This window comes from Chlorella variabilis (genome assembly GCF_000147415.1).
Source record: "Chlorella variabilis unplaced genomic scaffold CHLNCscaffold_30, whole genome shotgun sequence".
Lineage (NCBI taxonomy): Eukaryota > Viridiplantae > Chlorophyta > Trebouxiophyceae > Chlorellales > Chlorellaceae > Chlorella > Chlorella variabilis.
Window position 1 is genome coordinate 294,290 of NW_005435058.1, and position 13,837 is coordinate 308,126.

The 13,837-nt window shown below is 69.2% G+C and overlaps 1 protein-coding gene across 1 annotated transcript in view; it reads right to left on the bottom strand.

The window, feature by feature from the left end:
* CHLNCDRAFT_59252 (hypothetical protein) overlaps nt 1-13,837 on the bottom strand; it is a gene marked incomplete at its 5' end in the record, with an annotated part of 51,016 nt that overhangs the window by 30,426 nt on the left and 6,753 nt on the right. Inside the window, 41 exons of the mRNA XM_005843461.1 lie at nt 12-41; nt 359-473; nt 676-778; nt 1,078-1,141; nt 1,382-1,558; nt 1,779-1,862; nt 2,083-2,135; nt 2,329-2,389; nt 2,622-2,717; nt 2,899-3,087; nt 3,523-3,699; nt 4,039-4,125; nt 4,391-4,453; nt 4,653-4,718; nt 4,983-5,075; nt 5,256-5,303; nt 5,495-5,595; nt 5,879-5,984; nt 6,224-6,292; nt 6,531-6,702; nt 6,929-7,044; nt 7,273-7,389; nt 7,761-8,108; nt 8,287-8,420; nt 8,632-8,868; nt 9,143-9,398; nt 9,612-9,704; nt 9,943-10,092; nt 10,294-10,356; nt 10,529-10,544; nt 10,660-10,712; nt 10,789-10,894; nt 11,282-11,379; nt 11,536-11,627; nt 11,861-11,962; nt 12,197-12,272; nt 12,459-12,506; nt 12,789-12,845; nt 13,074-13,154; nt 13,439-13,490; nt 13,571-13,578. Of these exons, the coding sequence (XP_005843523.1) occupies nt 12-41; nt 359-473; nt 676-778; nt 1,078-1,141; nt 1,382-1,558; nt 1,779-1,862; nt 2,083-2,135; nt 2,329-2,389; nt 2,622-2,717; nt 2,899-3,087; nt 3,523-3,699; nt 4,039-4,125; nt 4,391-4,453; nt 4,653-4,718; nt 4,983-5,075; nt 5,256-5,303; nt 5,495-5,595; nt 5,879-5,984; nt 6,224-6,292; nt 6,531-6,702; nt 6,929-7,044; nt 7,273-7,389; nt 7,761-8,108; nt 8,287-8,420; nt 8,632-8,868; nt 9,143-9,398; nt 9,612-9,704; nt 9,943-10,092; nt 10,294-10,356; nt 10,529-10,544; nt 10,660-10,712; nt 10,789-10,894; nt 11,282-11,379; nt 11,536-11,627; nt 11,861-11,962; nt 12,197-12,272; nt 12,459-12,506; nt 12,789-12,845; nt 13,074-13,154; nt 13,439-13,490; nt 13,571-13,578 (4,257 nt within the window). The remainder of the gene's footprint in view (nt 1-11; nt 42-358; nt 474-675; nt 779-1,077; nt 1,142-1,381; nt 1,559-1,778; nt 1,863-2,082; nt 2,136-2,328; nt 2,390-2,621; nt 2,718-2,898; nt 3,088-3,522; nt 3,700-4,038; nt 4,126-4,390; nt 4,454-4,652; nt 4,719-4,982; nt 5,076-5,255; nt 5,304-5,494; nt 5,596-5,878; nt 5,985-6,223; nt 6,293-6,530; nt 6,703-6,928; nt 7,045-7,272; nt 7,390-7,760; nt 8,109-8,286; nt 8,421-8,631; nt 8,869-9,142; nt 9,399-9,611; nt 9,705-9,942; nt 10,093-10,293; nt 10,357-10,528; nt 10,545-10,659; nt 10,713-10,788; nt 10,895-11,281; nt 11,380-11,535; nt 11,628-11,860; nt 11,963-12,196; nt 12,273-12,458; nt 12,507-12,788; nt 12,846-13,073; nt 13,155-13,438; nt 13,491-13,570; nt 13,579-13,837) is intronic.

Sequence of the window (13,837 nt, forward strand, 5' to 3'; positions counted from 1 at the left end):
AAGGCGCGCACGTCCTGCAGCAGCGTGCGCTTGAAGCCCACCTGCGGGCCGGGGAACGCGGCGGGCGGGGTGGGGTGGGGTGGGGGGTGGGGTGGGGGGGTGAGGGAGAGGGAGAGGGAGAGGGGCAGTGGGGGTTCGGGGCGGGAGGGGTAGGCGGGTGGGCAGCTGGGGTGGGCAGCGCCAGGGGTCAGCACAGGCAGCAGCAGCAGCAGCAGCAGCAGGGCGCGGCGCGAGATCGAGATTTCATCCGCCAGGCTCCCCCCACAGGCTCCCCCCACAGGGTCTCCCACAGAAACGGCTCCACCGCTGCCGCCACCGCCGCCACGCAGCCGCCCAGCGCCTGCACACAGCAGCCCACCTGTAGCATGGCCAGGCTCTCCGCCACCTCCCCCGCCTGCTTTCGCAGCTTGCGCCAGCAGTAGCGCAGGTCGCCCACCAGGTCCGCCTCCTCCTTGGGCACCCGCACCTCGTACCTGCGGGGATGCGGCGGTTCAAGCAGGCGGTACGGCAGAGCGGTACAACAAGGACAGGCCGGGCAGGGGTGTCGGGGGCAGCGGGAGCCGCAGCAGGGACCAGCAGCAGCAGCAGCAGCAGCAGCAGCAGCAGCAACAGCAGCAGCAGGACCAGCAGCAGGAGCAAGAGTAGCAGCAGCACCAGCAGCGGGGCTCGTCTCACCTGAGCAGCAGGGCGTACATGTCTTCTATGGGCGCCACCACCGCCTCCAGGCTGGCCTCGTACTCGCGCACCTCCCGCAGCACGCCCACCAGCGCCCGCACGTCTGCGAGGGAGGAGGGGAGGCGGGCAGGCGGGGTCGCAGGTGGGGTAGGCAGGGTGGGTGCGTGGGGCGTGTGCCGTGTGGAAGAGGCGGCAAGGAAGCCTGGTAGGCCCACGGGCGGCAGCCGGGCGCAGCGGCTGGATGCCGCCAGCTGGCCTGCCCCGCAGCATGCACACCCCAGCAACCCACACACACCACGCCCGTCCTCCAGGCCCGCTGCTGCGCCCAGGTCCACGCTCGGCGGCGGGCCAGCAACCAGCCCCACAGCCACCGCCTGCGCCCTACACCCAGCCGCAACCCACCCTCCAGGTCCTCCACCCTTCGCCCCAGCTTCACGGTCAGCTCTCGCAGGTGCTGGTCGTAGGCCTGCACACAGGGTGGAAAGGAGGAAAAGAAAGGCTGAGCCAGCGCGGCGCGGCGCCGGCTGGGCCCTTGCAGGCGGGACGGCTGCCGAGCACGGCAGGGAGGCATGCTCCCACGCGGTACAGATCGAATGAGAGACGGATGGGAGGGACGCGCACACAACAGCTTGAAGCAGCCCGGCACCGCACACGGCACACACGAAACAAGCAAAGCAGCAGGAGGAGCATCACGACGGCGCCGCACACACACGCAAGCAACACAACGAAAACTTGCCTGCAGGTCCTGCGACGCGCGCTGGTGGATGGTGCGTGCAAAGTGAGCCTTCCAGGCGGCCGCCTCCCCCCGCAGCTGGTGCTTGAGCGGGGCGCTGTCCAGGGAGAGGGCGCCCAGGGTGTGCACGGTAGGGATGAGCGCAATCTCCTGTGGGGGCGGGGACGGGCGGGTGCGGGGTGGGGCAGGCGGGCGGTCAGGCGGGTAGGGGTTCGCGAGCTGTTTGCTTCATGTGTGTGCAACGTGCGCGCCTGCAAAAGGGACGTGCGACGCGGGGCAGAGGGACAGAGGCGGGCCCTCCCCCCCCTGCACTACCACCGCCAGCACCGCCAACCCCTGCACTGCCACCCCAAGCACCCAGCCAGCCCACCTGCTCCACCGCCACGATGCGCCGCAGCTGGACCTCGCACTCCTCCAGGGAGGGGGAGGTGCGCATGAAGGCCTCGTACTCGGCCTGCAGGGCAACGAAGGGCAGCATGGGTCGCTCGCCAGCCACACCTTGGCTCTTGCTCTGGCAGAGAGTGCGTCTTTGCCATTCGACCAGTCGGTGGAGCACAATACAGTGAGCCGTACCCTGCCCCACCCCACCCACCACCCGCCCATCCCCCTAAAACAAACTCCACACTACCACGCCACGCACACACACACTGGCAGGTCCCTGCCGCGCCCCCCACCCCTCTTGCCTGAAGGTCGGTCTTCCAAAGGAACTCAAACTGGGAAAACGTCTCTGCGGGGAAGACGGGCAGGAGCGAGAGGAAAGCAGGGGAAAGCAGAGAAGGGGGTGTGCCAAGTGAGCGTGGGGGCGGCAGGAGCGGTTGGGCACGGGTCAGCGGCGGAGTGCTGGCAGCGCAGGCAGCGGCAGCGGCGCCCCGGCGAGCGGCGCCGCGCCGTCCCTCCGGCCAGCTGCGGGCCTTGCTCACTCAAGTGTTCTACTGTCTGCTGCTTCATGCCCTCCACGCTCCCCGTCAGCAGCAGGACAACCTGAGGGCGGGGAAAGGCAGCGTGAGTGGTGTGGTTGGGTGGGGCATGAGGGGTCAGGACGTGCCAGGGGCGAAGGATAGAGCAGGGAGGCGGCGGGCGAGGCCAGCCGCCCCAGATATACAGTAGCGTCTGGCCCCCTATCCCACACCTTGCACCCAACACACCCAAAACCACATCACCACCACCGCCACACACACACACACAGCACACACACACACACACACACACACACCTTCACGATATCAGGGTCCTTGCTGATCAGGTCAAAGTAGCTGGCCTCGGGGTCGTCGCAGCCCCACATGCGCAGCTGGCGCGCCACTTGCAGCACCTGTGGCAGGGTGGGATCAGGATGATAACCGCAAGCAGCGGGATGGCTGCTGGGCGTGGGCAGCTAGCTTGATCCCAGCTGGCCCGTTGCGCGGCAGGCCCGCCCTCCACATGTCTGATTTGGTGTCCCTTTGCGGACAGGACATGCCGACTGGCGCCTTCTCTCCACCCCCAGCGCTCACCAGCTTGGCTGCCGCATTGATCGCCTCCTGGATCTGCTCCAGCGAGGGGTGCAGTACCACAGACGGTACCTGCAGCTGCAGCTCCACCCTGAAGATGGGGCGCTCCAGGAACAGCGGGCCGCCCACCGCGGTGGAGGCCAGGCGCCGCTTGAGCACGGAGAAGCTGGCGCGGATGGCGGACAGCAGGGACTGCGGTGCGGGGGGGGCGGGGGGAGGCAGAGGGGGATGGGGAGCTCACGGTATGGAGGGCGAAGGGCGAGGGGCAGCGCAGGCGGGCAGGATCGTTGTGCTGAAAGAGCCCCAAAGCCCCTATAGCGTTGAAGACCACTGCAGCAACACGCAATCCAGGCAAGCAGCAGGCGGCGCGGCGCCTGCATCCCCGGCATTGCCCCCGTGCTTCCCTGCGGCCTCACATGTACCGACAGGTACCGGCAGATACCGCAAACCAGTCAGTGGCACTTGCGGTACCACTACCAGGTTCTGCGTCGCACGCCACCGTGCAGATGCACAGTCTGCAACCCTGACACCGGCCCACCGCTCCCCACCGACAGCAGCAGCAGCGCTGCGTGACCTGCTGCCGGCGGCAGAACACCGCTCGCTGGCAGCCAAAAAAGGCGGCCGCACCTGGCACATGCCGCGCGTGCAGTGGTCTCGGAACAGGGCACACGCCTCGGGCGCCAGCCGCACCTCGGGGTTCTCCCGCGGCCAGGCGGCAGCCAAGTCCAGCAGCTCCTCGCAGCCCCGCTGCACCTCGCCGCTGCGCACCGCCAGCGCCTCCACCTGCCGCCGTACAAAGGCGGCCTGCAGGAGGGCGGGGTGGGAGGGTGGGGGAGCGTGGGATCAGGGTGGCAAGCTTAAGCAGGAGGATGGCAAGCAGGTACGGAGGAATGAGGAGAGAGTGAGGTGGCAGAGAGCAAGGGCACATATCAATAACTAGGGAGGAAAGCACAGGACTCAAAACGGGCAGGGGCAGGTGGCGTGCACCTGGCGCTGTGGCGCCTGCCCCAGCCGCGGCTCACGCAGCGGCACAGCAACTGCCACCACCTCTCCCAGCCCAGCCCGGCACAGCCCAGCCCAGCGCAGCCCAGCCCAGCCCAGCCAAGACCAGCCCAGCACAGCCCAGCACAGCCCAGCCCCCACCTGGTGCTCTCCAAACTCCTCAAAGCTGAAGCTCTGGTCGGCGGGCAGGTCCAGCAGGGGCGCCGCCGCCACCGCCGCAAGGTTGGCCTGCAAGGTGCACACGCGTGTGGGTGGGGGGCGTGCACGGGGTTCGCACCAGAGATGGCACCTAGAGAAACTGTGCCGCCTGCCTCGAGGCGCGTCGACAATCAGACACACCCAGGCGCACCCAGGCTGGCACACACGCAGGCACCAAGACAGGCACGCGAGCGGGCAAGCATGCAAGCAGGCACATCCCCCCCACCACACACACACACCACACACAGGCACACAGGCACACAGGCACACGCGCGCAAACACGCCTGTGCATCACCTGTATGCGATTAACCATGATGTCGCCCACTTTGCGGGCCAGCTCCTCGGCGCGGGCCAGGCACTGCAGGTCGGGCAGGCGGGGCGTAGCGTGCGCAGCATGAGGACCCGCGGGGCGCCACGCCACCTCGCAGCGTCCGGCGCGGCGGCAGCGGCATTGGCCTGCTGCCCCTGAGCCAACACCCCCAGCATACCCACCTCGCAGCACAGCACAGCATGCACCCAGCACAGCACAGCACAGCACAGCACAGCACAGCGCGCACCTGGTGGAAGCGGTGCAGGTAGCCGTCGATGTTCATGGAGGTCCAGGTCAGGACGTGCAGGCCGGGCTGCGGGGGCGGGGAGGGGAGCGGGCACGCAGCGCCACACAGCCAGCTCGGCCGGCATGCGGGCAGGCAGGCACGCAGCCGCGCGCGTGCGCACGCGCGCACACACACACATGTGATCCGGGTGGCAGCGCGGGGCAGGGCAAAGCCCGTCCCACAAAGTTCACGCCGCACTACAAGCTGCCAGCGTCGCCTAAACGGATGCCGCCCGGCATGCAGGCGCAGCGCAGGCGTGGCTGCCGCGCCCGGCACAGGCTGCCCACCCACCAGCATCTTCTCATGCAGGTCGTCCAGGTGGGGCTGCAGCAGCGGTACCAGCTGCTCCCGCGGCTGCAGGCTGCCTGTCACCCGCGCAAGCTCCTGCACCACGGCGGCAGCGGCGGCGACAGGTGGCGGCGGCGGTACTGGCACCAAGCGACTGGCTGCTGGCCACTCTGGTCTCGGCAGCAGCCACTGGGGAGTCGGCGGCTGGTGGCAGCAGCTGGCCGGTAGCGTCCGATGCCAGTCAAGACACCCGGCCAGCCCAAAAGGCCGCCACACCTTGAGCGCGTGGGTGAGCTGGTTGAAGTAGAGCGTGAACTTCTCCTCCTGCAGGTGGAAAGAAAGTAAAGAAAGAAAGGATCGATGAGAGGAGCGGGCAACATGGGCACAACAAATCATCAACTAGCTTTACCAGAGCACCAGGAGGCAGAGGAAAGAACACAGCGGCAGAGCAGGAGGGAGATGGAGGCAGGGGGAGGCGGGCGGCCGCAGGCAGCGGGGCGCGCCTGCAGCAGCACCGCCTGCGCGGACTCGGGGACGGGCAGCCCCAGGCGCCGCATGTAGCGTGCCTCCCGCAGCAGCTGCAGCACGCCTCGGTCCAGGTTGACCAGCAGGGCGCCTCCGGGCAACAGCAGGGCGGGGGCAGGGGTGGGAGGGCAGAGATGCAGTGGGTAAGGTGGTAGTGGTGGTGGTGGTGGGGTGCTGGTGTGATGGCCGAGTGCTGGGGAGGCCGGCGAGCAGCGCGTGTGTGGGTGTGGCTTGGGGGTAAGCAGCGTGGGCGCCGTGCTGGCGGGGCGGCCGCCGCCGCCGCCGCCGCCGGCGGACCCGCAGCTGGCCTCCAGGCGCGCCGCCACGACAAACAACGACACAACAAACAGCCGCAGCACCCCCTGGCGGCCCACCGCTGTCTGGGTGCTCCGTCAGCAGTGTGGCCTGCAGCTGCGTCTTGGCGCCGTCCACGCTGCGCAGCCAGGCCTGGTGCCACAGCGCCTCAAACTCGAGGAGGGCCTGTGGTGGTCGCGGGAGGAGGAAATGTGGTGGTGGGAAGAAATAAAGAAAAGGGAGCGGGCGCAGGGTAAGGCTGGTCTGGGCCTGCCGCCAGCGTCGTCCTGCGCCCCGGCGTGCACAGCGAGCCAGCTGTGCCGGCACAGCACCTCGGGAGGCAACTGGCGGCCCGCCAGCCTGGCACGCAGCGCAGCCAGAGCGCAGCGCAGCGCCCCAGGGCAGGTGCCGCCGGCGGGGCCCACCTGGCACAGGCGGTTGTAGGTGCGGATGACGCGCTTGCTCTCCCGCGCAGCCATCAGGCCCTCGCAGGCCTGGACGCGCGGCAGCAGGGAAGAAAGCAGTCGGCAGGAGGCAAAAGACGCCTCTGGAGTTGGCTGGCCCTCCAGGGTGCAGTCCCGTTCCCCAGTGGGACAGTCCCTGGCGTATCGGCTGCCGCCACCCCCCGCTGGCCACCCCCCCGCTGCCGACAGCCAGCCCACCGGCACACCACACCGGCACCGTGCAACCCGCCCAGCTGCACCACCACCGGGCGGCGGCGGCGGAAGCCACCTGGAAGCGGCGCATGGGCGCCTCCACTCGGTGGAGAAGGTGGCGGGACCACATGATGCATCCGGCGACGGGTGGCGCGTTGCGGGGCCGCGGCGGCGCCGCCTTCTGCTTCTCGTACAGCGCCTGTACCGCCTCCAGGTCGGCGGCGTAGCCCTGGAAGGCCAGCGCGTACCTGCAGGTGGCAGTACCATATGGTACCACATATTACCACGCAGCAGCAGGGCTCAGCGCGAGGAGGCGAGGAGGCACGCTGCGACCACCAGCTGCCTGCCTCCAACGCTTCCAGGATAACCAAAACTGACACAACACGGCACGCATGCGGCGGCAGGTCGGCGCTGCCAGCTCAGCGCCCGCCAGCTCAGCGCAGCACAGATGCCAGCCCGCAGCCGTGGCCTCACTTGGCGTCCAGGTCGGCTCGGAACGAGTCTCGCTGCAGCAGGCTCTCAAACTGGCGCAGCAGCAGCAGGGAGTGCTCGGTGGAGGCGGCGCGGGCAAAGGAGGCGTTGATGACGTCCTGCGCGGGGGTGGGGGGAGGGCAGGCGTGTATGGGTGCCTGGTGGGTATGGGTGTGGGTGTGGGTGGGTGGTTGAGACCCTGCCTGGTTGAGACCCCTTGCCTGCTGCCAGCTTCGCATTGCACCTCCCGCTCACCCCGCCTCCTATCCGTCTGCTTTGTTTCCGGCGGTCACGAAGCCACACCCCACCACCACACACGCACACCAACACCACACCCCACTCCACACCTGCAGGGCCGCCTCCAGGTCGTTGATCTGCACGCCGAATTCGAGCAGGTCGCGGTCAAACTGGGTGCGGCTCGCATCCAGGAGGTCGTAGGGGCGACGCTTGATGTCGTCCACCACCTAAAGCATGGTGGGAAGGAAGGAAGGAAGGGAGGGAGGGAAGAAGAGCGGAGGTGTGAGGCCGGCAGGGTCGTAGGGGCGGCGCCTGATGGGCGGCGCCACCTGGAGGCCAGGAAAGGTAGAAGGGAGAAAGGGAGGAAAGCGAGAAGGCAAGGGGGGACGGAGAGGTAGGAGGTAGGACGGAGGTGGCGTAGGGGTGCGGATGGCAGGCCCAGGCCGCGCATGGCAGCAGCCTCATACCTGCACACCACCACCCCTCCCCACGCTTGGCCACCTCGGCGGCCACGCCCCACCATGGCACCTGCTCACACACAACAGAAGCCGCCCATACACAGGCCCACACAGACGTGTACCCCACCAGGCCACCCCACCTCTCCAAACTTGGCCAGCACGGCTGCGATGCCCTCAATGTGGGTGTGCCCCGCCAGCTGGCTGAACGCGTGCACCGTGCCAAACATGTCGGCCAGCTTGCCGCAGCGCCGCCCAAACTGGGCGTACTTGGCAAAGGCGTGGTCTGCCGCTGTGCTACCGGCTGCGCCGCCGGCTGTGCCGCCGGTACCGCCGCCGCCGCCCAGCAGGCCGCCCGCGTGATGCAAAAAGGCGGCGTGCAGGGCGGCGGCGTCGCCCAGGGCGGCGATCAGCGCGGGCTTGGGCTGCTCCCACAGCTTGCCGGGGGCCAGCAGGTGCTGCCGCGAGCGCTTGATCAGCTGGTTGGCGATCTGCACCGGGGCAGAACGGGATGTTGCATTTTTGGTGTGTTCAAAGATGAAGTCAACACAAGCGGACTGGCATCATTCGTGCCGCCTGCCTGCCCCTCCTCTCACTCCACCCTGGCAGGTCTCCTCAAGAGTCACCAGCCCCAGCCTCGGCCCCGGCCCCAGCCCCAGCCCCAGCCACCAGCACCAGCCCCAGCACCTTGCGCATGAAGGCTGCCAGGGTGGCGGGGTGGGCGTAGTGGCGGGAGATGGAGTGCACCATGCGCAGGTTGTTGGCGATGAGGGGCAGGCAGGCGGCGATCTGGGAGGGCTCCTCTGCAGGCAGGTCAGCAGGCAGGTCGGCAGGCGCGCGCGTGTGTGTGTGTGTGTGTGTGCGCGCGCGCGCCCCCGCGCGCGCGGTGTTGATGCCACAGCAAACACCAGCAACGGCGTCGGTGCACAGAAGCAGCGTGGCAAAGCGTGGCGCCCCTGGCCCTGCGCCGCCCGGCCCCCGCGCAGCCCCGCCCCGCCCGGCGCCGCGCCGCACTTGTGTAGATGCACTCCAGGCTGCCCTCCAGTGTGGTCAGGTACTTGACCGTCTCCCTCGCCTCTGCCGCCGCGTCGGCCAGCCGCAGCTCCAGCGCGCGCCACCGCCCGCACGCCGGCGCCGCCGCCGCCACGCACACCGCCGCCACGCAGCGGTGCTCCGCGTCGGCCAGCTGCTCGGCGGCGCCGCTGAGGCGCGTCATGCGCGCCCGCCAGTGCTCCAGCTTCAGCTCGGGGCCTGCGGGTGCGGCGGCGTGGATCATGGCGCAGGCCAGTGGTGAGCAGCCCGCACGGGGGCACGTTGCAGAATGTGCCAGCAAGGGTGATCAGGGGGCCGGAGGACCCTTCTCCCTGTCCCCGGCAGGCACATCCCGCACTGCACAATTTGCCAGCAACATAGCAGCAGCAGCAGTAGCAGCGGCAGCAGCAGCAGCAGCAGTCCCAGCAGCAGTCATTGAATCGGCAGCACAGCCGGCGGCACGACGTGCGGCGCAGCTGGGGCGGCGACTCACCCGCGTCCTCCGCCTCCTTGCCCGCCGCCGCGCCCTGCCCCTCATCCAGCGCCTTTTCCAGCACATCACACCAGTCTGTCAGCACGGCGGCAAAGTGGGCCACAAGCTCCGCGTTGGCGGCCGCCCGCGTGAGCGACTTGGGCCCGCCGCGCCCCATGGCCGCAGCCAGGTGCTGCGCCTCGGGCAGCGGCAGCGCCACCGCGCCGCCCGCGCCGGCCGCCGCCTCGGCCAGCGACGCCACAAACTTGTTGGCGCCCTGCGGGCGACGCAGGCGGGGCGAGCGGGGCAGGCGGCAGGGGAGCGGCGGTTGCAGGAGCGGCGGCGGTGGGCGGGGGCCGGGCTGAGGGCGGGGAGGCGTGCGGCCGCATGCCAGCCGCCGCGGCAGGTCTGCCTGGCTGACCGCCAAGCATGGGTGCCCCCACACCCACACCACTCTCCACCCCAACACAGACACCACACACACACACACCAGCAGGAACTCTGCCTTTGCTCGCTCCGCCGCCGGGTGCGGCGCCGGCGTGGCTGCCTCCACTAGCGGAATGTACAGCTCGCTCAGCAGCGCCTGCGGTACAGCAGTACAGCAGTACAGCATTGCATTGAAGGGTGGGTGCCTCATTACAGGTCCCAGGCCTGGAGAGCTGCAGCGATCGGGCTGGCAGAGGGACCTCCCCATGCGCCCCCCATCCACCCCCTGCCTCTTTTTGTCCGAGACACACATACATGCTGGCCCCACGGGCTGAATCGCCCCTGCCTGCCCCACAATGTACCCTCCAGCACACCCGACATATAATGCTGCCCACCCCCCCACCGCCCCTGCTCGCCTGCAGGTTGGCCAGAACCTGGGGCGACACCTCCGCCGCCACCATGTCTGTGTCCGCGCTCTTCTCCAGGACCCCCTTGCGCCCATTCGCGACAGTGAAGACGAGCGCCTTGCTGCGCAGCGGCTCGGCCTGGAGATAGACAGAGACAGAGACAGAGAGACAGAGGTTTTGCAGAAGAGGCATGTGAGCAGGGCCCCCGTGGGGCTGCAGGCTGCAGCCGCGTGGGCGGCAGCCAGCCAGCCTGGGCGGGGCGCGTGGAGGGCGGGGAGCGCGGCGGCAGGCGCGGCGCGGCGGCGCGAGCACGGGCCGTGCAGCGAAGAGGCGCCCCACCTGGGGATCGCATATGTACAGCCTGGGTCCGGCTGTGAGGTCTCCCTCCAAAACGCTGGGCACCTGCAGCGCGAGGCGTGCGGCAGGGCCAGGCGTCGGCGGCGGGAGCGGCGGCGCCCCACACCAAACCCTATCCCCCTCGGCGCCCCGCCTGCATGCCTCGGCCATCCCCGGCACCCGCCTGATAGAACCAAGTGAGTGTGGTGATGCCTCCGGGCGCCAGGAAGGCGTCGACCTCCCTCTGGTAGGAGCTGCATGGTGGGAGGGGATGTGATCAGCGGGGCTTGGAGGGGCTGGAGGCAGGCTCAGGCTCTCCGGCGATCGGCCGCAGGCCCGGCAACGGCGGCAACAGCGTGAAGCACTCACGCCACGACCGCCTCGGCGCTCTCCGGCGTGACGTCGGCAAATGTCTCGGCCAGCTGCAGGGCAGGCGCAGGGCGCTCAGCATCTCCAATTGAGCAGCCTGCAGCGCTGCTAGGGTTGCCCCGCCCTCACCCGCGACGCAATGTATCTGTGTCGGGCATCCATCTCGGCTGCTGCTTGACCGGGGCACTGCAACTTGGAACTAATGCACGGCAACAGGATGCTTCGGATGCAGGTGCTGCAGCGCAAATTGGGCCGCCTGAAGCGATGTTGACTGACGGATGGAGCGCCCTCCCTTCGGCCTGGGGATGGTGTGACGACGCAAAATTAAGATGCGGTGATTATAATATCGTGCGACGGCTCATCCTTGACGGCAGGCGATGTGGGCTAACACGCTGGCGCCACGTCAGCCGGTAACCGACCCTCGGCAGCTGGCCTGCTCCATTCTCGTGCTGCTACCTGGCATTTGTGGCTTCTCAGAGAAATGCCTTGCACGAACTCTTACAGCCGGCAACTTCCAATGCTGCAAAGCCGTGCCGGTGGCGCCCGTGCCGCCGCCAGCCGGCAGCTCGGCGGATGCCCGGCGGTTGCCAGCGCTCGTGGCAGGGGCTGCCACCGCCGTTACCGCACAGCCGCCTGCTGCTGGTCCAGCCATCGCTGCCACAGCGTGCGGTACACTCCCTCCAGCCGCCGCACAAATGCGGGCGCGTCGCACAGCGGAGACTGCACAGCGGGCACAGGCATGCGCAGCTCAGCTGCGAGGCTCGGCTGCTGGCTGCCGCAGCACCCACACGGCAGCCATGCTTAGTCGCGCATGCGCAGGCACCAGCGCAGGCAAACAGCTGCGGCGTGTGGGCCAACTGATGACCGGCCCCTCACCTGCAGCATGCGCTGGCGCAGCCCCGCTCTCAGTGCCGCCAGCGCCGGCAGGTCACGGGTGAGCGCCGCCGCCTGCTCCACATACTCGTCCACTGCGGAGCCAGGGAGAGAGCCAAGGGGCCAGGGAAGGAGTGTGTTCCAGCCGCCGTCAGGGCAAGGCAGGGGAGGGACCCTGTACGGTTGCCGTGCTGCCCTGCATACACCTCTGCGTAGGGCGCCCGGCCAGGGGAGGCTGCCGGCGCACAGAGGCTGCCTGTACAAGTCAGCAGCAGCAAGACAACGCTGGCGGCAGCCGTTGCCAGCTGCCAAGCGGCAGCCACAGCACCTGAGCGCGCCACCCAGTCGTGCTGCAGCCCCACTGCCGTCAGCAGGCTGACGCCGACGTTGTGTGCGTGGCAGGCGCCAGCCAGGGTGAGGCAGGGCACGCCTGCAGGGGCAGGGGTCCACCGGCGGCGGTTGGGGTGAGCGGGCGAGCGGACACCTGTCAGCACCAGTGCTGGCTGCTGATCCGGCCCGGCAGCGGCAGCCGCACAACCAGCGGCGCGACGTGCTTGCAGCGGCAGCGCCGCGCCGCGGTCATTGGCAGCAATGGCAGCCACACCACCGGCAGGGCGCCAGCCGCACACGCCCCTCTCGAAGTGCAGTGGCAGGCCCAGCGCACCCATGTACAGGGATTCCGCGGTGGTGGTGGTACCGGCGTACGGCCAGGGGTCCAGGCTGACGTCCATCATGCCGTACTGCAGGCGGTACACAGGGCGGCACATGCGCCGCGGCAGTACATCTCGGCAGCGGTACACGGTGGTGACAGGGAAGCACGAGTGCATGGCGGCGGCCGGTGCGAGCGCAAGTGAAAAGCAGAAGTGAGCAGAGCAGCGGCAGGGTGGCGTGTGGCACGTGGGGTGGCCCTCCCAGTGCCCTCCCACCTGGGCCAGGTGGTCCCTGTTGGCGGCGGCCAGCGGCAGGAGGTCCACCTGCAGGCGGCGGCGACCACAGCAGGCACAGCAGGCACGGCATGTGACAGCATGAGGACAGCACACGCAACAGCAGTCAACACCACCCCGGGGCGCCTGAGCCGGGCGCAACAGCCAGCTGGGCAGCTGCATGGCAAGCTGCATGGCCAGCCCAGAGCAGCAGAACCGCAACGGCGGCAGCGTCCTCGGTCCTGCGGCAAGGCGGCAAACACAAGGAGCCCCGGGCCGCCAAGGGGGCGGGCAACCAGCAAGGCAGCACACCCGCGGATCAGTCGCTCTCACCCTGGTGCGCTCGACGCCCTCCGCCTCAAACACACGCCAGTACTGGTTGCACACCACCTGCATGTGTGTGTGTGAGCGTGTGTGATGGGCAGGGGCAGGTGGCGGCTGGCGGCGCCACGACCCACGCAGCACGCCACGCGGCCACGGCGCAGCGGCCCTGCCCGCCGTGCCATGCCATTTCAGGAAGCGAAGGCCGCCAGGGCTGCACCGACTGCGGTTCTGCCTGCGCTGCTGCACCGCATGTACTGCCGTCCCGCGTGTTCTGCATGTACTGCTGTACCGCACCTCGCAGGCAAACGGCTTGTTCTTCAGCACCAAGCGGCTGCCGGGCACCGCCAGCAGGATGCGCGCCCACACCCGCAGCACCTACGCCGGCAGTGCGTGGCGTGGTGTCTGTTAGGTTTTCAGAAGGTTTGTGGGTGTGCTGGTTTGGTTGGTTTGTGTGTGAGCTGTGGGGCAGGCCTGCGGCTGCCTCGGCAGCCCAGACGCGCGCGCAGCGGCGGCATCCCAGCATAGGCGGGCCGCCCCTGGGGTCTGCCGCTGGAGGCGCCGGGTGCAGAGACAGCAGCGCGTGATGTATGGTAAGGTGTGGCAACCAAAACGCTGCGTGCCACGGCACGGCATGCGTGTCAAGGCAGGAGCCCGCACACCTCTGGGGTCTGCTTGGCCAGGGCGTTGAAGGACCCGAAAGTCACAAAGCCGCTGGCCAGGGCGGGCAGCGGGGCGACGGGCGGGGCGTCAAGGGCGGGCGTGTAGCACAGGAAGCAGCCCTGGAGGCGCACCAGCTCCTCTGCGGTACGCGCAATGTCAGCCATGCATGCGGCGGATGCAAAGCGAGGAGGGTGCGACGGCGAGGCCGGGCGCGGGGCGGCACGCCTGGCTGCCCTGCCCCACGCAAGCAGCTCCGCCTCCCCAGTGCGCCACGCCGCACTCCCAGCCCACGCCCCGCCACTCCACCGCTGCCGCCTCCCCGCACGCACCCCCGCCGCCCGCCGCTGCGCCACGTGCGCCGTATGCTGCGCCACATGCATGCATATGCGGCGCAGGTA